The sequence below is a fragment of the Molossus molossus genome, unplaced genomic scaffold, assembly GCF_014108415.1.
Source record: "Molossus molossus isolate mMolMol1 unplaced genomic scaffold, mMolMol1.p scaffold_m16_p_13, whole genome shotgun sequence".
Lineage (NCBI taxonomy): Eukaryota > Metazoa > Chordata > Mammalia > Chiroptera > Molossidae > Molossus > Molossus molossus.
The window spans coordinates 89,501,746-89,523,672 of record NW_023425348.1 but is presented as its reverse complement, the minus strand read 5'-3'; the positions used below and the strand labels follow the sequence as shown (position 1 = coordinate 89,523,672).

The 21,927-nt window shown below is 40.6% G+C and overlaps 1 protein-coding gene across 1 annotated transcript; it reads right to left on the bottom strand.

Annotated features, from left to right (window-relative positions):
- Positions 1-2,192: 2,192 nt before the first annotated feature.
- Positions 2,193-20,691, bottom strand: LOC118628945 (solute carrier family 22 member 9-like). The gene is made up of 10 exons (XM_036260016.1): positions 20,290-20,691; positions 19,659-19,762; positions 14,486-14,640; positions 14,215-14,383; positions 13,351-13,474; positions 6,789-6,904; positions 5,920-6,134; positions 3,747-3,855; positions 3,097-3,300; positions 2,193-2,253 (listed from the first exon to the last, which is right to left on the bottom strand). The coding sequence occupies exons 1-10, from the start codon at positions 20,689-20,691 to the stop codon at positions 2,193-2,195; spliced, it is 1,659 nt and encodes a 552-aa protein (XP_036115909.1).
- Positions 20,692-21,927: the final 1,236 nt, after the last annotated feature.

The following is a 21,927-nucleotide window of genomic DNA, read 5'->3' as shown; positions in this document are numbered from 1 at the left end:
TCGGTGCTTGGATTTTTCCACTTTCCACTTACTTCCATAAAGTTACCGCTGGCCCCTCAGCCTTGCTGGAGCGTCCTTCACTGCCCTCCCTAAACCCGCGCCGAGGGCCCCACCCAGGGCTCGCCGCTGAACTGCCGACACCTGCCGTGCAGAGCATGTGTCTCTGTGCCCTTCAACTTGAGATGCTACTTCAGGCTATACTGGAAGCCACATTGTTTCCTTGTCCTCGGCTCCTCTGGGGGTTCGATGCCGTGCTCTGGAAGATGCCTTCGAGGCGCTCTGAAGGTCCCGAAGAACCTTGCTCTCGGCAGGGGTACGGTCCCCGTGGGCAGGAAGCTCCGACTGGGTCTACTGCTTGGTTCTGCTTGTGGCAGTCTACAGGTATCCTCCACGGCCCCTCCGTTATTCCCAGGGACAGACTCCAGTGGAGTAAAGTCAGGCCCTGCAAAGAGCTAAAGGGAGACAGGATGGAAACCACTACCCCGGGTGCTCCAGGTCTCTGGGGTTGGCACGCCCTCTGCTGCCCACTGGGAACCCTGTTTCTGACCTCCTGTCTTAGGAGGGAGTCCGTACTGTCCTCTGGTTTCCACAGGCCTTTCCCACCGCGATAGCTCTCACCCCACAGGCCAAGGAACCCCTGTGGGGTCCTGCAGCCCTCGAAGTCACGCAGGGAATGAGAAACTGTCATTTTGTGGGTGAGGACCCTGTGCAACGAGTGTATGTCAGGCTTTAGTCAGTTACACTGAGGTAGAGCTCAAACCAGGTAGACATTCATGAGAACACTACATTCTAGAAGTACAATTTGAATACTGTTTACGTTGTCGTGTGCTCTTTCCTGGTTGACATCTCCAACAGTTTCAACCGTCACTTTTGCACACCATGGCATTGGCCAAAGGGATCTGCCAAAGGCAAGGAAAGTATGCAAAAGTTTACCAAAATATTGTACATAATCCTTATTTAAACTTTGAGTACAGGAACAAAGAAGAAAGTATCAACCACTTAAAAGTCCACCACTAAAAGTTAACTGTTTTTATCATTTTGGTGAATATTTTTCTAGTTTTCTCCTATAATGTGTCACAGGTTTGCCCAACAGCAGCTTTAAATAAATATTATTCAAGTCACCTGTCTCTATCTGGCATTTGCTTTACCATTCAAAACATTTATTTATCCCAAGATTTTTTTTTATCCTCACCCGAGGACATTTTTGCATTTATCTTCAGATAAAGCAAGAGGAAGAGAGGGGGGAAGAGAGAGAGAGAAACATCAATGTGAGAGAGACACATTGATTGGTTGCCATCCACACGACCCCAACCGGGGCCAGGGACAAACTGCAACCGAGGTACATGCCCTTAGCGGGAACCGAACCCGGGACTCTCTGGTCCGCAGGCCAACGCTCCAACCGCTGAGCCAAACTGGCCAAACCAGCCAGGGCTATCCCAAGATTTTTATAGCAAAGTTTTCTAGTGAAAATTATGGTTTATTTTTTCCAGTTTTTATTAAAGTAGAATAATTGGGGGTTTCTAGTACGAGGTCATGTTACTAGTCATTTATGTTTAAATATGTATTTGTGCTATTTGTTGCATAATCCTTTCATTTGCCCAGTGACTTAAGATACCAAAATGACATATTAAATAATACGTCTACCAAGGTCTGCTTCCGGACTTGCTCTGACGTGTAAATCCATCTGCTATTACTGTTTTGACCACTGATGCTACAATCAGGTCTGGCATCTGCTCCTCTAAATGCCAGCCAGCCCCCCACTCCATGATCCTCCTGTGGTGAATCACTTCATTATTATTTTCTAGACAAATCTGTGTTTTTCAAATTCTTCCAAAAACATGAGGTTTTTCACTGTAATTAATACTCCATCAACCACTCTACTAATTAACTGGAGCACAATCAATGTTTTTAATATTATTCTATCTTCCACCCAGAAACATGCTAGGGATGGATATTTATCCACATACTTTATGATGATTTCTTTAAAGATACCATGACTTGCCCCAAACTTCTTATGCTTAATCCTGGGTGTTTTATACATCGTCATTTAGGGATGCATTTGTACGTGGGATTCGTCTTTTTCATTGTAGATCGTTGTTTACGTATTTCCCAAAGTCTGCCGCGACCTCGGCGGGACCCCACGCCCTCCCCTCAGTCTTGCTTTTGGGTCAGCAGTCAGCCCCTGAAATTCCTCAGAACTGCGTCACTTTTACGAAGGGCTCTTCCTGTTCTGCTTCTCTTGAGTCTTTTCTCCTGGAACAAATACAATGAAAACAGCAAACAAACACAAAAATTAAAAAAAAAAAAAACATGTCTGTTGTGTATCTTTTAGAGCAAGCTAATCCTTGACCCCACCCTGAGGATCTGAGTCAATTTTATCGAGGAAACAGACCAAGTCCCCAGGGCAGAGTCTGGGAAAGCAGCGCCAATACTTTGAGCCCTCACTGTTTCTCACCTTGGCATTGGCCAAAGAGATTTGCAAAAGGCAAGGAAAGTATGCGAAAGTTGACATAAAATCCTTTCCAAATCTTAATCATCTACAACACCAATATTTACCCCTGTCCTTCCTCTGCTCAACACTTCCACCCCCAGTGGCAGCCAGATGGTGTGAATGTCAAAGGCAGACTCCTTCCTGTGGGATGCTGTCATCTGTGGGAGGGGCTTTGGTCCTCTCCCTGACCTCCCTCGGATTCTTCAGTGACCAGGGTGTCCACAGACCGCCAGGGACCAGCAGCCCCAAGGAGCTTACTACACTCTCGGGTCCAAGGGCTGCCAGGGTCTGAGGATGAGAATATGGTGTTTGGACCTGTGCATGTTTGTGAAACACCTTCAGGGAGTGTGTGTCACACTAGGGCACCTTCACCACTAAACCTACTGGTACAGGCTGGGCAGAGCCGGTCTGTGAGACGTAGGAGCCTTGGGGGAGTCTGAAGTCACTATAGGGAGGACGAGGTTGTAGCCAAACCAAAGGCCAAACCTGTGGACACTGTCCTGATCTAAACCCGCCTGGAGGGCAGTGGTCTCAAGTATGCTTGGCCTTCCTTGTCGCAGACCTATAGCACACAGTTAGCTCCCTAAGGGGGGGGGGGCACTCACTCCTTTTCCACATCCTGGATGGAGTCAGGCAGAGGTTGATTCCTGGTTTCAGGAAGGAGGAAGACGACAAAGCTGGGGATGAAGGACGAGATCGCATAGATGATCCAGGGCAGGTGGGGAGAGTACACCGTTAGGATCATCAAGAGGGGAGCCAGCGCTGCCCCGACACTGCCAACCATTCCAACGATTCCTGAAGCCGTTGCCCTTGGAGTACAAACGACAATGCAAAAATAATCTGGTAAAAATCCGCACGTGTAGTTTGTGATTTATTATTTTGCTTCGATCATGGGAGACAGCCCAGCAGTGTTTAGATACATGAAGGTTGACAATATCCTACATCTCACATAAGCTCTTATTTGCTTGCAATTTTTTCCAGTACACAAGTGCATTAAGACATTTTCATTATTTAAAAAATAGCCAGACCCGTAGCATATACCCTTCTGTGGTTCAGTAGGATATGTAGGTGACACATTAAAGGACTTCACTCAGGGCCTGGCAAAAGTCACCTGCAAGTAAACTTGGCCTATAAATTGTTGCTATCATTGCTTGTTCTGATAACTAATCAGTCTTAGTTTACTTCCCACTATAAATGTTGATTTGCTGGGAAAGGTCTGTTTTCACCCTGATAGAGCTTCCATGAGATTGTGTACCTGATTATGGTGGGGATCAGCTCATTTCCGTGGGCAAGAGAGCCCATAATTGCCGCAGAAGAAAATCCCACTCCCAACGTTGACAAAACCACACGCGGAGTCTGCATATCTGGAGAGGAAGACCAGCGAGACTCAGGAAATCTGAGCTGATGGCGTCACCAGCTCCCAAATCATTAGCGGAAAGAGGTTTGCACGTGTTAAACGTGTTGTAGAGGAAGTACACAGAGGCAGCGCATACAGTGACTAATAGCTGAGAAAGAGAACTAATCTGCACATAACAGCTTACATCACGAACAAGAAAGCGGAGTTCTGGCATCACCTCTCCCTCCCTACACGTCAGAAATGTGCCAAAGATGAAGAGCGAAACTTGGGACCAGACAGAGTTTGCTTGCATTTATCCTGTCCAGAGTCTCCTCTGCCTTTCACGGATAACGCAGGACTGTCATATGAGCAATTGCTGAGGGATGTAAGACTCATCAGTTAAAACCTGGGTGCATATGCAATATTGGCATGGAGAGTCGACAGTATTGGAATAGAGAGTAGTGAAACACTGGGATTCATGTTGGTGGGTAGAGCTGGAAAGTAGCTTGATCTAGAATAATAGTTGAAGATGCAAGAATATAGACCTGTTCTGGGGGGGGAATAATAGACTTTGGAAACCTCTGAAAATACATTTTAGAGTTAGCTTCTACCCAATTTAAAAAAAAAAAAAATCTCTCATTACCACACTGGGTGGGCTCTACTGTATGGCAGCTGCATCGTTGCTGACATTCAAGATGAGTGAAGCCCACCAGCCGGGGATCCTAGAAAACACATCACTGCACTGGGAGTTAGTGAAGCATGGGGGCCACCTGGGTGCCCCTCTTTGTTACAGCTGGTCATTTAATTTAGTGACACTGATTCTCAGAAAGGCTGTGACTGCTTAATGCCTCGTTCCTGTTGTATACTTCTCTATTTGAAGACAAGAGTTTTTTATTCCCTGAAGCTAAGAAGACTTCCAGCATTGCAGTTATGGTGACCTAATACAAGACACACAAGTGGATATATAGAAATCAAGGAGTGGCCCAGCCAGTGAGGCTCAGTGGATTGAGCATCGTCCCATGGACTGAGGGGTCCTGGTTCGATTCCCGGTCAGGGCGCATACCCCGGTTTCCGGCTCAATTCCAAGTATGGGGCGAGCAGGAGGCAGCCGATCGATGTTTCTCTCTCACATTGTGTTTCTATCTCTCCCTCCCTCCCTTCCTCTCTCTCTACAAAATCAATAAAAACATATTTTTTTTAAAGATTTTTTTTCTTTATTGATTTTAGAGAGAGAGAAAGGGAGAAGGAGAGAGAGAAACATCGATGAGAGAGAACATCGATCGGCCACCTCCTGCATGCTCCCCACCAGGGATTTAGCCCACAACCTGGGCATGTGCCCTGACCGGGAATTGAACCAATGACCTCTTGATGCATGGAACGACGCTCAACCATCAAGCCACACCAGCCGGGCTAAAAAAGTTTTTTTAAAAGAAATTAGCTTTGGCCGATTTGGCTCAGGGATTAGAGAATTGGCCCGCGGACCAAAGAATTCTAGGTTCAGTTCCAGCCAAGGGCATGTAACTCGGTTGAGGTTCATCCTTGGCCCTGGTTGGGGTTGTGCAGGAGGCAACCAGTCAATGTGTCTCTCTCACATTGATGTTTCTCTCTCTCTCCCTCTCTCTTTCTCCCTCCTACTCTATCTGAAAATAAATGGGAAAATATCCTCGGGTAAGGATTAAAAAATTTTTTTCTTAAAAAAAAAGAAATCAGGGAGTGGATTGGAACCGAAGCTGTAGTGATCAGAAAGAGCCCAGACAGAGTAAATGAAAGTATTGTGTCGGCACACAAGACATAATTCTATATAATGGGCATCCCAGTCTGATTGGCCAAAGAAATGGTCAGGAATAAATGACACCAGTCGCCAGGTCCCTCTCAGATACGATGAAGACAAACTTACATCTAAATTGACTTCTACTGACCTTTGCCGCTTTCCCAACCACATAATGGTGGAATCTGTCCTAAATCCTAAGACTGGTGTTGGGAAATCATTGGAACCACATCCTCCCTCTCCATCTGACCTCAGACAGGTGTGAGTGCATTCCTCGAGGAAGGGGGAAGACATTCCTTCCTTCCACCTATGCTGCTTTCTTACCTCGAGGCACGAACGTGATGGCCAGAATGGAGCTCCCCACCAGGAGCAGGAAAAGCATCTGGCTTATTCTCCGGCCCAGGTGGTTCAGTGTCAACAGCGCAAAGTAATTGCCTGGGAGGGTGACTGCGCCAAAGAGAACCTGGGACAGGTAGACATTGCTCCCCAGGTACTGGAGGTGGAGACTCAGGCCGTAAAAGGGTATGAAGTTTGCAAATCTGTGGCGAGCAAAAGAAGAAAGATCGATGTCATCAGGTTCAGAACCGATGTCGTGCAAATGTTGGTAATGAATGTCGTCAGCCAAGCAGCCAGTAGTCGGTGATAAAGAATGAAGGCATGGTCAGTTTCGTAGAATACATCTTTGCATGGTAATGGTGTTGAAACTGCCATAAAATATTGTATGATGATGGAGGTCCTCATTGTTAGTAAGTGTTTCGAGAAGTGGGGAGTGTTGTTCTTGAGGATATGCAATGGGGCCTCCTAAGGTTTTAGAGTTTCTTCTGACTCCCAATCTGGGGGATAGCTGCAGAGTTTCATGTGCCAATATTCATGGAGCTGTATGGCCTGTGCACTTTACTGTTTGTAGTTTTACCTCAATTGCAATAGAAACAAACAAGTAAAAAACTGAAAATCAAAATCTGTACCGTGGTTGAGGTTCTCGGCTTCAGTTTGCAGAGATGAGCCTGGTAGGGCGATGTCATAAACAACACTCATTGTACAATTTGTGCCGTGTCGGTCTTGTTATAACCCTTTACTGTCTCTAAACACAGCCATTCGCCCTCTGGCTTCCTCCTGTTTTCCCTCAAACTGTTCCCATGGCATGTTATACCCTCTGAGATTAACAGACCCCTCGCACTCGCTGCGAAACCTACCTCACAAAGGCCAGGAGACAGATCCTTTTACGCATTTTGGGCGTGCGGAACAAATCAGACACCGGAGGTCTGGTCTGTGCTGCGTCCAGCTCCTCCCGCATGGCGGACCTCAAAACCTTCAGCAACAACAACAGCACACCGTTCAGTTGTCACAACACAGCAGGTATCGTCATCCCCCAAGAGAGGACAAGCCAGACCGCTTCCCTTTCTGTCTACTGGATAACACAGCTGTCGAGGACACGTTGACAGACATAAAAATGGTGAACTTGGGAGCTAAGGAACCCGCCAGGACGTGATGTAACCACAGGACACAATTCAGGAGGGCTGCAAGGCATCCGAAAGGGTCAGGAAGGGAAGAGGGTGCGGAGCGCCTTGGCTCATGGTCCAAAGCCCCGGTAATGCCAGAGGGGCGTGAAAGGCCTGGGATCCAAACGAGGGTCCCAGCTGGCTCTCCTTTGCAGAAAAACTGTTTGTCTCAGAAAAAAAGAGCATTTCGGAGAGTCTTTATTTGGGGTTCTGCTCAGTCTCTCTGCGGGAACCCTGACATGCGGGGCCTCCCTGACGGAAAGGCCTGAAAGTGAAGCTGACGATGAAATCTGGGGCGACCTCGGTGCAGAATGACTTGTCCCCAGAGCTGGCTATGCCCTGGAGTAACGTGCTAGGTATATACCTTGAGAAAGGTAGCACAATATTTCTAAACTTCAATGTCCTTGTCATTAAGGAGAAGAATAAGAATAAGTAGAAGAATCGGGAATAAGAGAAGGTGGAGAAAATAATAGCGCCTCCTCACGAGCATTACCGAGGCCACACAGGACGTCCCAAACGTGCACACGGATTACACCCAGCACACGTCAGATGCGGATTTACTGATTTCTTATTAAAATAATATTGACTTAATTCTCGTCTACAGATGAAACATCACCAGGACATCCAATGGAAAAATTCCACAAGGAAAGGAATTCAGGCACATAAAGGGCCACCTTAACTGAAGACCTACACGACCAAGAATGTCCTTGCAGCCCTGGCTGGTTTGGCTCAGCGGTTAGAGCATCAGCCCGCAGACCAAAGAGTCACCGGTTCGATCCCAGTCAAGGGCATGTACTTGGGTTGTAGGTTCAATCCCCGCCCCCCGTTGGGGTCATGAGGGAGGCAACCAACCAATGTGTCTCTCTCATATCAGTCTCTCTCTCTCTCTCTCTCTCTCTCTCTCTCTCTCTCTCTCCCACTCTATCTAAAAAATAAATAGAAAAATTGCCTCGGGTGAGGATTTGTTTAAAAAATAGCATATTCATCTCTGGCCAGTTTGGTTCAGCAGTTAGAACATCAGCCCATGGACTGAAGGGTTCTATTCCTGGTCAAAGGCACATACCTAGGTTGCAGGTTCAATCCCCAACCCTGGTTGGGTCATGTGGGAGGCAACCAATTGATGTGTGTCTCTCACATTGATGTTTCTCTCTCTCTCTACCCCTTCCTCCCTGCCACCCTTCAACTCTATCTAAAAATCAATGGAACAATATCCTCAGGCGAGGATTAAAAGAAAGATAGCATATTCAAACAGTGTGATGATGGCCAGAAGGAAGAGGCCAGGTGGAGGGGAGTAAAGGGGAAGAAAACAGGACATCTATAAAGTGTCAACAATAAAAATAAAGAAAAAAAAATAGTATATTCAGCAAAAATGTCCTTTAAAAATTAAGGAGATAAAGACTTTCCCAGACAAAACCCGAAGAAACTTGTCACCACTATGCCTGCCTTATAGGAGTGCTAAACAGAATCACAAAGGAAGACAGCAATAGGAGAGAAAAACAAAAGAAATACAAAATAGAACAATAATTTGTCAATAGTAAGTACTGACTTATCAGTAATTACTTCAAATGTAAATGGATTAAACTCATCCATCAAAAGGAATGCATAAAAAGAACAAGATCTGCCCAGCCACTGTGGTTCAGTGGATTGAGCATTGTCCCATGGACTGAGAGGTCCTGGTTCGATTCCTGGTCAGAGCACATGCCTGGGTTGGGGGTTCAATCCCCAGTAGGGGGTATGCAGGAAGCAGCCAGAGGCAGCCAATCAATGTTCCTCTCTCACATCAATGTTTCTATCTCTCTCCCTTCCTCTCCCTCTAAAAAATCAGTTTTAAAAAAACACAAAACCTATTTTAGCCCAGCCTGTGTAGCTCAGTGGATTGAGCATCGGTCCCATGGACTGAGAGGGCCTGGTTCTATTCCCAGTCAGGGCACATGCCCAGATTGTGGGCTCAATCCCCAGTAAGGAGTGTGCAGGAGGCAGCTGATTGATGTTTCTCTCTCATTGATGTTTCTATCTCTCTCTCCCTCTCCCTTCCTCTCACTCTAAAATTCAATAAAAATATATTTTTTTAAAAAGAACAAGATCCAACTACATGCTATTTACAAGAGATTCACTTTAGATTTAAGGACACAGTAGACTTTAAGGAAAGGAATGGAAAAGGACATTCCATGCAAATGCTAACAAAAATAGAGCAGATGTAATCAAACTTATATCAGATAAAATAGACTTCAGTCAAAAACTGTCACAAGAGACAAAGAAGTCATTATATTATGATAAAGGGATCAATCTAACAGAAAGATATAACAGTTATAAACATATATGCACCCAAGAAGAGAGCACCAAAATACATAAAATAAACATTCACAAATCTGAAGGGAAAAATAGACAGCAATACAGTAATATCAGGAAACTTCAATATCCTACTTTCAATAATGGGTAGATCATTGAGATAGAAAATATATAAGAAAACAGAAGGCTTTGACAACACTATAAACCAAATGGACAAAACAGACATATGCAGAACATTCCATCCCATAGCAACAGGATATACATTTTCTACAGCTCACACAGAACATTCTCCAGGATAGATCCCATACTGGGTCACAAAACAATTATTAAGACATCTAAGAAGTTTGAAATCATTCCAAGTATTTTTTCCAACCACAATGGAATAAAACTAGATCAATAACAAAAGGAAATGGACTCAAAAATTAAACAAAACACTCTTGAATAACTATTTGGGTAAAAGAAGAATTCAAAAGGGAAAAACAGAAAATATCTCAAGACAAATGAAAATTAAAATAAAACATACCTAAATTATGTGACACAGCCAAAGCAGTACTAAGAGGGCTATTTATAGTAATAAACACCTACCAAAAAAAATCTCAAATAAATAACATTACTTTGTACCCTAAGGAACTAGAAAAAGAAGCACAAACCAAGCCTGAAGTTAGCATAAGGAAGGAAACAATAAAAATTAGAGCAGAAAGAAATGAACTGAAGTACAAAAAAATTCATGAAAGAGTTGGTTTTTGAAAAGATGAACAAAATTGACAAACTCTTAGCTAGATTAACCAAGAAAAAAGAAGACAAAACTCAAATAAATAAAATCAGAAATGAAAGATGAGACATTATAACTGATGTCACATAAATAAAAAAGATCATAAGGGACTATAATGAACAATTATGTGCCAACAAAGTAGACAACCTAGAAGTAATAAATAAGTTCCTAGAAACATACAATTTACCAAGACTGAATCAAGAAGAAATAGAAATCCTGAACCAATAACTAATTAGGAGGTTGAAACAGTAATTTTTAAAATCACAGAAAGAAAAGCCTAATACCAGATGGCTTCACAGGGAAATTACACCAAACATTTAAAGAAGAATTATGCAAAAATAAATTAATTTTAAAAATAAAATAAAATAAAATAAACTATTCAAAATAAATAAATAAATAAAATTAAAATGTTTAATAGTGGGAAAAATTAACAAAAGAATAATATTTTATAAAGTGAAAATTTCATTGTCCAAAATAAAATTTTAGTGACATGCAAAATAATAATAATAATAATAATAATAATAATAATAATAAAGAAGAATTATGCCCTGGCTCACTTGGTTGGGTGTCATCTAGTGTACTGAAAGTACAGGGCACATGCCCAGGTTGCAGGCTCAATCCCCTGTGAGGGGCACGCAGGAGCAGTTAATTGAAGTTTCATTCTCGCATTAATGTTTTTCTTTCTCTCTCCCTTTCTCTCTCTCTAAAAAGCAATTAAAAAAAAAAAAGAAACATTTAAAGAAGAATTAACCAATCCTTCTCAAACTCTTGCAAAAAATAGAAAAGGGAACACTTCCAAACTCATTTTATGAGGACAGTATGACCCTGATACCAAAGTCAGACAAAGACACCATAAGAAAAGAACATAGATGGGAAAAATCTCGAATAAGATTTAGCAAACCAAATTCAACAGCATATTAAAAGGAACATACATCAGTGGGATTTATTTCTGGGATGTAAGGATGGTTCAACATAAGCAAATCAATAAATCTGATACACCCCATTAACGAATGAAGGCTAAAAATCACATGATCATCTCAATACATCAGAAAAATTATTTGACAAAATTCAACACACTTCCATGATAAAAACTCTCAACAAGTTGGGTATCAAAGAAACTTACTATAAATGCCATGTATGAAAAGCCCACAGCCAACATCATCTCAACATCTTTTCCTCTAACATCTAAAACTAGACAAGGACACCACTTCAATTCAACATAGGACTGGAAGTTCTAGCCAGAGCAATTAGGTAAGAAAAAATTAACGAAAGGCACCCAAATCGGAAAGAAAGAAGTAAAATGATCACTTTTTGCAAACAAGATGATCTTCTATGTAGAAAAGCCTAAAGACCACTCCAAAAATTCTTATAACTAATAAATGACTGTAATCAAGTACAGGATACAAAATCAACATATCAAAATCTGTTGCATTTTTATACACCAGAACAAACTACCTGAAAATTAAATTAAGAAAATAATCTCATTTATAATAACATACTTAGGAATAAACTTAACCAAGGAGGTGAAACATTTGTATACTGGAAACTATAAACATTGAAGGAATTAGAGCAGACACACAAAAAAGAAAAGACATCCCATGTTCATGAATTGAAATACTTAATATGGTGAAAATATTCATACTATCCAAAGTGATCTACAGAGTCAATATAATTCGCATCAAAATCCCAATGGCATTCTATACAGAAATAGAAAAAACAATCTTAAAATTAAATGGAAATTAAGGGTCCTACACAGAAGACCCTTAAGAGTCAAAGCATTTTTTTAGCATAAAAAATGCTGGAGGCATCATATGTTCTGATTTCAAAATATATTAGAAAGCTACAGAAGCCAAGAATATGGTACTGACATAAAAACAGATAGACAAATGAAACAGAATAGATAACCCAGCAATAAACCCACGCATATACAGTCAATTTATCTCTGACAGTGTCAAGAATTTATGACAGAGATAGAATAGAGCTGTCAATAAATGATGTTGGGAAAATTGGATATCCACAGGCAAAGTAACAAAATTGAAAATTTATCTTATACTATACACAAAAATCAATACAAAATGGGTTCAAGACTAAAATGTAGGACCTAAGACTATGAAATTTCTGAAGAAAACATAGGAGAAAACTTCTTGATATTGGTCTTGGCAATGATTTCTCAGATATGACGCCAAATGCACAAGCAACAAGCAAAACTAGACATGTGGGACTACATCAACTAAAAAATCTTCTGCACAGCTAGGAAACAATTAAAATGAAAAAGAAGCTGTAAAATGGGAGAAAATATTTACAAACTAGGTATGTGATAAAGGATTAATGTCAAAAATATATAGGGAACTCCTACAACTGAAGAGCAAAAAAAGCCAAATACCTCAATTTAAAAATGGGCATACGAACTGAACAGACATTTCTCCAAAGACGATACGCAAATTGCAAACAGGTACATGAAAAAGTGCCCACCATCAGTAATCATTATGGAAATACAAACCAAAACCACAATGAGTTATCACTTTACACCAGGATTGCTGTTATTTTTAAAAAGATAATAAGTGTTGGTGAGGACATGGAGAACATGATACCCTGTACACTGTTGGTGAGAATCTGAAATGGTATAGCCACTATGGGGACAGTATGGAGGTTTCTCAAAAAATTAAAATTATAACTATCGTATGATCCCATAATCTTTCTTCTGGGTGTATATCCAGAAGAATTGTAAACAAGATCTTGAAGAGATATTTGTATACACATGTTCATTGTAGAACTATTCACAAAAGCCAAACCATAGAAGAACCAACCTAAATTCCCATCAATGGAAAAAGAAAATATGGTATATAGATACAATAGGATATTACTCATTCATAAAAAAGGAAATCTTTCTCTTTGCTGAAACATAGATCAAGCTTGAGGACCTTTTGCTAAGTGAAATCTACACAATCATTATATTTATAAATACTATGTGATATCTGCCTCTGTTGAGTAAAATATCTGTGTCCAATTCTTTCATCAGCAGCATATTTGCCCTCAATGTTAATCCAAATAATGTTGATAGTCATTGAGAACCAGGAAAATAAAGCAAAATGATGGGTATCCCCGCCCTTTTATCATTGTATGGACACCATCCAGAGTTTAAGTCAGGTCACAAGTCTTCCCTGTATCCCATAACCAACTCCCTCTCCTGCTCACCTCCATGGTTAGGGTATCTCCAGCATTCTTTTTTCCATTTATGTGGGCGGCTTTTCTAAGTTCCTTTAAGCCCTCCTCTGGTTTGTTGGTGATAATCAGCCACCGAGCAGACTCTGCCAACCACCTGCTCAAAGAAGAAGACAGAGCTGCAACCAAATCTCCTTTGCCCATTTTTCATATATTCTTTGTCCTGAAATGCCTCTCCCCTCCCCTCTAATAGCTACCTCCTGTTTTGTATACCAGGAAATAGGAACTTAAGTTCTCCTGTACCATAACTAGGAAACTCTGAGGATGACCTCTCCATGCAATACACCTTCACAGCTGGGAATGTAGAGTAGGAGTCATATTGGCCTCCTCCTATCCAAGGGATTATTATCAGCTTAGCAAATAAAAATAGTGTGCCTAGTTAAATTTGATTTCAGTTAAACTGTGAACATGAGTAATACTTAAGTGTAACTCTGTCCCATGCAATATTTTGAACATACGCTAAAAAGCATTTGTTATTTATTTGAAATTTTACTTTAATGAGACACCCTGTATTTTTTCAGGTTAGTAAATAAAACTAAAGTCCTCTCAGATAAATAGAAATTATATATAAACAAATAATTTTTAGGGTAACTGTGCACCATGCAATGTGTGGGATGTTATACCAAAAAAAAAAAAAAAAAGTTTATCTGAAATTCAAATTTAATTGAGTCTCCTTGATATTATCTGGCAACCCTACCTGTTCTGCCTCTTGAATTGTACATAAGGCACAGATTAGTAGAGCACCGTGTTGACTAAGGACCTAACAGAATTCTGCGTTCTTATTCATGAGCCTACATCCCAGGATCCTTCAGACAAAGGAAGAAAGAGAGCTAATACCTTGAGGAAAGAAATAAGACCAAAAACGGTACAGAATACACCAGCTGAAGGATGTGCCAGTCTTGAATGACAAAAGCAAGTCCTCCCAGACTTATCTGCCCCACACAAGCGGCACAGATGGTCACTATCATTCCCGCGGCTTGGTACCGGGGCACTGTCCATTCTATAACTGAAAGAAAACACAGATGGGATTTTGACTTCAAACAAAGTTGGAATTTCAGAGTCAAAAGTAGGGCTTGAAAAGTGTCAAAGATCCAGAGTTGTTACTTACTAAGCAGAGTACTGTTTATCAGGATGCCCATGGCGGAAAAGCCGGCCAGGAGGCGCAGTGCGCAGTAAACAAGGAGTCTGGGAGCAAAGGCGGTGCAGGTCCCAGCAACGGTGAGCGCCAGCAAACACCACTTGAGAACTAACCTCCTCCCAAACCTGAGACACGGAGACAAGTTAGGTGTGTGAACAATAACAACCTGTTGTAAAAAAAAAAAAAAAAAAAAAAAAACTATCAAAAAGAAGGCATACTTTGAAATTTAGGGGATGTTTCTATAAGTGAAACTTTGTACTTGAAACCATCAAGAATCAACAACAGATCTTCTCAGAAGCAACCCTCTCGTTTGTAAAGAGACACTGAGTATAACAAAACTTCTCCAGTCTGTTACCAGTAGAACTTTGAGGTCAATTAAAACCATATAAGACAGCCTGCAATACAGAGTCCCCTTTTATATGTGGTTTTCCTTTGCATGGTTTCAATTACCAGTGGTCACCCACAGTCCAAATATATTAAATGGGTAGCCACAGCAATTTTGAGAAAGAAGAACCAAGTTGGAGGAACCAGGCTACCTGATATCAAACTATACTACAAGGCCATAGTAATAAAAATAAAAAAAGCATGGTACTGGCATGAAAACAGACATATAGGTCAGTGGAACAGAATAGAGAGCTCAAAAATAAACCCATGCCTATATGGTCAATTGATATTTGACAAGGGAGGCAAGAAATTACAATGAGGTAAAGACAGTCTATTCAATAAATGGTATTGGGGAAAATGAACAAATATATGTAAAAAAAAAAAAATGAAACTAGACCACCATCATACACCATATACAAGAATAAACTCAAAATAAATCAAAGACTTAAATGTAAGACTTGAAACCATAAATCTCCTAGAAGAAAACATAGGCAGTAAAATCTTGGACATTTCTCATAGTATATTTTTTCCGATATATCTTCTTGGGTGAGGGGAACAAAAGAAAAAATAAACAAATGAGACTACATCAAACTAAAAAAGTTTTTTTGCAGCAAAGGAAATTATCAACAAAATGAAAAGACAACCTACTGAAAAGGAGTACATATTCGTTGGTGATACATCTGATAAGGGGTTAATATCCAAAATGTATAAAGCACTCTTACAATTCGACACATTGAAAAAAACTAACAATCCAATTTAAAAATGGGCAAAAGACCTGAATATACACTTTTCCAAAGAGGACATACAGATGGCCAATAGACATAAGAAAAGATGCTCAATATCACTAATCATCAGAGAAATTCATATTAAAACCTTAATGACATATCACCTCACACTTGTCAGAATGGTTATCATCAATAAATCAACAAACAAGTATTGGCGAGGATGTGGAGAAAAGGGGACCCTCGTGCACTGTTGGTGGGAATGCAGATTGGTGCAGCCACTGTGGAAAACAGTATGGAGTTACCTCAAAAAATTCAAAATGGAACAACTGCCTTATGACCCTGTGATTTACTTTTGGGTATATATCTGAAGAAATCCAAGACACTAATTCAAAAGAATATATACACCCTTATGTTCATTGCAGCATTATTTACAATAGCCAAGTGCCCATCAATAGACAAGTGGATAAAAAGTGGTGGTACATATATACAATGGAATATTACTCAGCCTTAAAACAAAATCTTACCATTTGTAACAGCGTGGATAGACCTGGAGGGTATTATGCTAAGTGAAATAAGTCAATCAGAGAAAGACAAATATCATATGATTTCACTTACATGTGGAATCTAAAGAACAACATAAACAAACAAACAAAACAGAAAAAGACTCACAGATACAGAGAACAGAATGATGGTTGCCAGAGCGGAGAGCAGTTGAGGGACTGGGTGAGAAAGGTGAAGGGCCTGGGAAGTACAGATTGGTAGTTACAAAATAGTCATGGGGATACAAAGTATAGCATAAGAAATATAGTCAACAATATTATAATAGCTATGTACGGTGCCAGGTGGGTACTGGAAATATCAGGGGGAACACTTCATAAAGTTTATGATTGTCTAAACACTATGCTGTACACCTGAAACTGATACAAAATAATATTGAATGTAAACTGTAATAGAAAAAAATGTCAATAGTAGATGAAAATTACAGAAATAAATAATTCATAAGCTTTAAATTGCACAATGTTCTGAGTTACATGACAAAATCTCTCACCGTCCTACTCATTCCTCTCAGGACATGAATCATCCCATTGTCTAGTGGATCCATACTGTATACACCCTTTAATCAGTAGTCAATTATCAATTCAACTGTCATGGTATCATAACGCTTGTATTCAAATAACCCTGATTTTACTTAATAATACTACATCCACAGAACTTTTGCTACAGTATTTTATTATAATTATTCTTTTTTATTAATTATTGCTCATTTCTTACTTTGCCTAATTTATAATTTGAACTTTATCATGAATACATATGTAGAGGGGGGAAACCATACTGTTTTAATCACTATGGCTTTGTAGTATAGTTTGATATCAGGTAATGTGATATAACCAACTTTGTTCTTTCTCAAGATTGCTCAGGCTATTCAGGGTCTTTTGTGGTTCCACATAAATTTGTGGAATATTTGTTCTAGTTCTGTGAAATATGCCCCTGGTATCTTTATAGGAATTGCATTGAATCTATAGATTGCTTTGGGTAGCATGAACATTTTAATTATGTTAATTCTTCCTATCCATGAAATGGTATATGTTTCCACTTATTTGTATCTTCTTCGATTTCTTATACTGTACCAAATACAGGTCTTTTATTTCCTTGGTTAATTTTATTCCTCGGTATTTTTTCTTGATGCAGTTGTAACTGAGATTGCTTTTCATGGTTACTCTTACTGATAGTTCATTACTGGTGTATAAAAATGCCATTGATTTCTGAATATTAATTTTTTATTCTGCTACTTTATTGAATTTATTTATCGGTTCTAGTAGTTTTTGGTGAAGTCTTTAGAGTTTTCTATATGCAGTATCATGTAATCTGCAAATAATCACAATTCTATTTCCTCCTTTCCAATTTGGATGCCTTATATTTCTTCTCTTTATCTGATTGCTATGGCTAGGACTGCCAGTAATATGTTAAATAAGAGTAGTGAAAGCAGACATCCCTATCTTGTTCTTGATCTTAAGGGACATGCTTTTAGTTTTTGCCCATTGAGTATGATGTTGGCTGTGGGTTTGTCATATATGGCCCTTATTATGTTGAGATATGTTCCTTCTCTTCCCTTTGCTGAGAGTTTTTATCATAAACGGGTGGTGGATTTTATCAAATGTTTTTTCTCCATCTGTTGCTATAATCATATGATTTTTATCCTTCCATTTTGTTTATGTGGTGTATCTATGGCCATTTATCAGACAGGTGAGTGTTTCTATCACTCACCTGATTTGCTGATATTGTACCAACATTGCATCCCTGGAATAAACCCCACTTGATCATGGTGTATGATTTTTTTCTTTAATCCTCACCCGAGGACATTTTTGCATTTACCTTCAGATAGAGAGGAAGGGAGAGAGAGAAACATCGATGTGAGAGAGACACATCGATTGGTTGCCACCTGCACGACCCCAACTGGGGCCAGCGACGAACCACAACCAAGGTACATGCCCTTAGCAGAAATTGAACCCAGGACTTTCTGGTCCACAGGCTGACAGCAGACGCCCTAACCACTGAGCCAAACCAGCCAGGGCAGTTTATGATCTTTTTAATGTATTGCTAAATTTCGTTTGCTGATATTTTGTTGATAATTTTAGCATCAATGTCCATCAGGAATGATGGCCTATAATTTTCTTTCTTTGTAGTGTCTTTATTCATTCAGCTACCCTATGTCTTTTGATTAGAGCATTTAATCCATTTACATTTAAAGTAATTATTGATAGGTACTTATTTATTGCAATTTTATTCTTTATACCTATGTTCCTCCCTCCCTCTCCCTCTCTCTCTCTCTCTCTCTCTCTCTCTTTCTTTTTTTCTTCTTAAAGAAGACCCCTTAACATTATTTTGTGTGTGTGTGTGTGTGTGTGTGTTTGGGAAGCTCTTTATTTCTCCTTCAATTTCAAATGATAGCCTTGCTGGATAGAATAGTTTTGGTTATAGGTCCTTGTTTTTCATCACTTTGAATATTTCATGCTAGTCCCTCTGGCCTGAAATGTTTCTGTTGAGAAATCAGCTAATAGCCTTATGGGAACTCCCTTGTAAGTAACTAACAGTCTTTCTTTTACTGCTCTTAAGATTCTCTCTTTATCTTTACCTTTGCCATTTTAATTAAAATGTGTCTTGATGTGGGCCTCTTTGGTGATTCTGAACACTTAAATTACATTTACTGTCATACATTCAGAGTTCATAGTTTTCAGCTGAAATAACAGAAGACATTATGCTGGTAGATGGTAGGGGTGCCTTCATTCTCCATAGCCTTCAAAGGAGACATGCTTGAGTGGTGGCAATAGTTGGCTATCTAATTCAGAAACAGTACTGAAATAGGCCCAGGATACTGCAACTTCCAACACCACAAATGGTGACAGAAGTTGCCATTAGATTAATTACCTTACATGGTTGAAAAATTTACCTTTAAAAGTTGTGGGTTTTTTTCAAAAACAAAAATCGAGGTTACTAGAATAATTTTTTATCCACCACCACGACAAATTGCTGTATGTACACCATGAGTTTAATAGGAATGTCTATCCATCACACTTAAGAGACAAGGACATAATGTCTATGCTCTGGAAATCCATACACATTCAGCTCCCAGGGTCCAGGAGGGTCTGAACATTGCCTGCAAAATTGTTTTACATACCTATGTCTTCCAATAGGCTGAACCTCATGCTGTGATTCCTCTTCCTCTCTGTTCCCGCAAGTATCTCTTTCTCATCTCTCTAAACCACATGTTGTGGCGTCTCTTCTCTAAACCCTGTCCTGAAATGCCACCCTGTCTCACGGAGGTGTTGTTTCTGTATCCTGCGCACAGCACTCACGGCAGAAAAAATAGCACTCGCCACACTAACTGTAATTCTTCACTTGTGTTCCTAGATCCCTGGGGGCCTACAAAGCCCCAGAACAGTGTAATTTGTGATAAGTGTTTCCTAATGGAAGAATGATTCGGTGTCCGTGAAAAGACCCCGCAGTGAAGAGACCTGTGATCCAGGAACACTCACCTGTCTGATAAATGGCCATAGATGATACCTCCCAGCAGCATTCCAACCATGAATGAGAATTTGACTACTGATTTCAGTGACTGAGATTCACATACCAGGTCCCACTGGAAGGGAAGGAAACCATCACAGCAGAGCTTCAGAGCAGGTTATAACCCCTCAGTAGAGACCTGATTGAAACAGCTCACGTGACTTATGCATTTCTTTTGATTAGAACCCTTCCTCCTCTCCAGCTTTTATTTTTGGCATCATCTGACCTTTATTATTCAGGTCTCAGCTTAAACATGACTTCCACTAGGAAGCCTCCTCTAAACCTACTGGCTGTATTAATGCCTTGTTTTATTTTCTACTTAGTAGCTCTCAATCTTGGCAGCAGACTGCAATCATTTGAGAAGTTTTAAATGAACCAATGCCAGAATTTCACCACAGACCTTCTCATACGGCTGTTCTGGGGTACAGTCTGTGTTTGGAGGGTTTTGTCAACTTCCCAGATGTTTCTGGCATTTAAAACAAGTAATTAATATTTGCTGAAGGAATGAGGAATGAGCACCTACATGGCGGCTAAGGTCCATCACTTGTGTCATCCCTAAAATCCCAGACCACATACCCACAAGAGATAAATAGGGCTTCTTACCTTTGTCACGATAGTGGAGGAGAAGGAGCTGCGGTCATACACCCAGCCATCCACACAGGGCTCCGTGTCTGGCTCGCTTGTGTTAGACAAGGTCCCATTCAGGTGAAGGAGCTGCCACTGGGGGCGGAGGAAGCGGCGGCATTTCTCTGGCCTCAGGTCTGAGTCCAGCGGGATGGAGACTCTCAGGAGGGCGTCTTGCCTGAGGATCCCAGTGCCGTTAGCAGAGACAGTGTCATTGTCAAGGATATGCACCCAGCAGCGGTGGCCAGGGACGGCTGCAGTGAAGTTCTCTATTAGAATATGAGGGCACACCATGAAGCAGGAGAGACAAAGGAAAACCATCTGAAGAATCTGGAATCTGCCCAGTACCCCAGCTTCATCCAGGAGCTTATAAAAGGCCATCGAGGGTGAACAGGTGGGCCCCGAGCAGAGACAGAATGACCACAATTAGAAAAGTTCAGAGAGAAAAGGGGTTTCCCTTCACCAGGTCACGTTCTGTGTGCTGATCCTGGTCACACTTGCTCCTCGGTGGGCCCCGCCTCACCCCAACAGCTGGGCCATGGAAACTTTCTCCAAGTGGTTTGAGGATCAGGCAGGTTGCCGTTTTCCTGAAAGTTAAAGAGAAATATTTAGCTGAGATAGTACCAGCAGTTGACAAGAAACACTGTTTCAAGGTTTACTTGTTGAAAATTGATTTCATCAGCAGTGCCCCAGCATAGCACTGGACTCTGATCCCCACATCTGTAGATAAATAAAACAAACCAAAACATGGTTAGCAGACCTTTTCATGTGCCATGGAACGAGACTCCAAAGTGAGATTTTTAAAATTTTTTTCTATGAAAAATACTAAAAGTGAGTGCTTTGCTCGAATTTTGATGAAAAGAGTTAATGAAAACAATCCTGAATTACATTAAAATAAGTGAAATATAGTACAATCCTTCCCTTTGGGTAAGTGACATTCTGCTTCAAGTCAAATCAAACTATGAATTCACTTTGAAAATAAGTTATTCAAAAGGGGGCAGAGTGGGTAGTGATGGAGGGTAGAAGGCTAAGCCAAGTGATAACTCCTAACAAGGTTTCGTTTGTTTGTTTGTTTTGTTCTTTTGTTAATCCTCACCCAAGGACATTTTTTTCCACTGACTTTTTTAGAGAGTGGAAAGGAGGGAGGGAGAGAGGAAGAGCGAGAGAGACATTGACGTGAGAGAGACACATATTGGCTGCCTCCTACACAAACCTCGACCTGGGCAAGGAATCAAACCACGACACCTTCAGTACACAGTAACCTCTGACACTCTAACCTCTGAGCCACACCAGCCAGGACTCTTCAGCTTGTTTTTATTTAGTTCGCTCTTTTTATAGTTTCTTAAAATGAAAGCTTAGATTAATGGTTTTAGAGCTTTCTTTTTTCCTAAGATATGCATTCAGGGCTATAAATTTCCCTCAAACACTGATTACACAACATCCCACAAATTTTCGTAGGTTGTATTTTCATTTTCATGTATTTCCAGATATTTTAAATTATTCTTGAGAGTTCTTCTCTGACCCACGTGTTATTTAGTAGTGTGCTGTTTAATCTCCAAGTATTTAAGGATATTCCAGCTATGTTTTTCTTGTTGATTTCTAGTGAAATTCCATTGT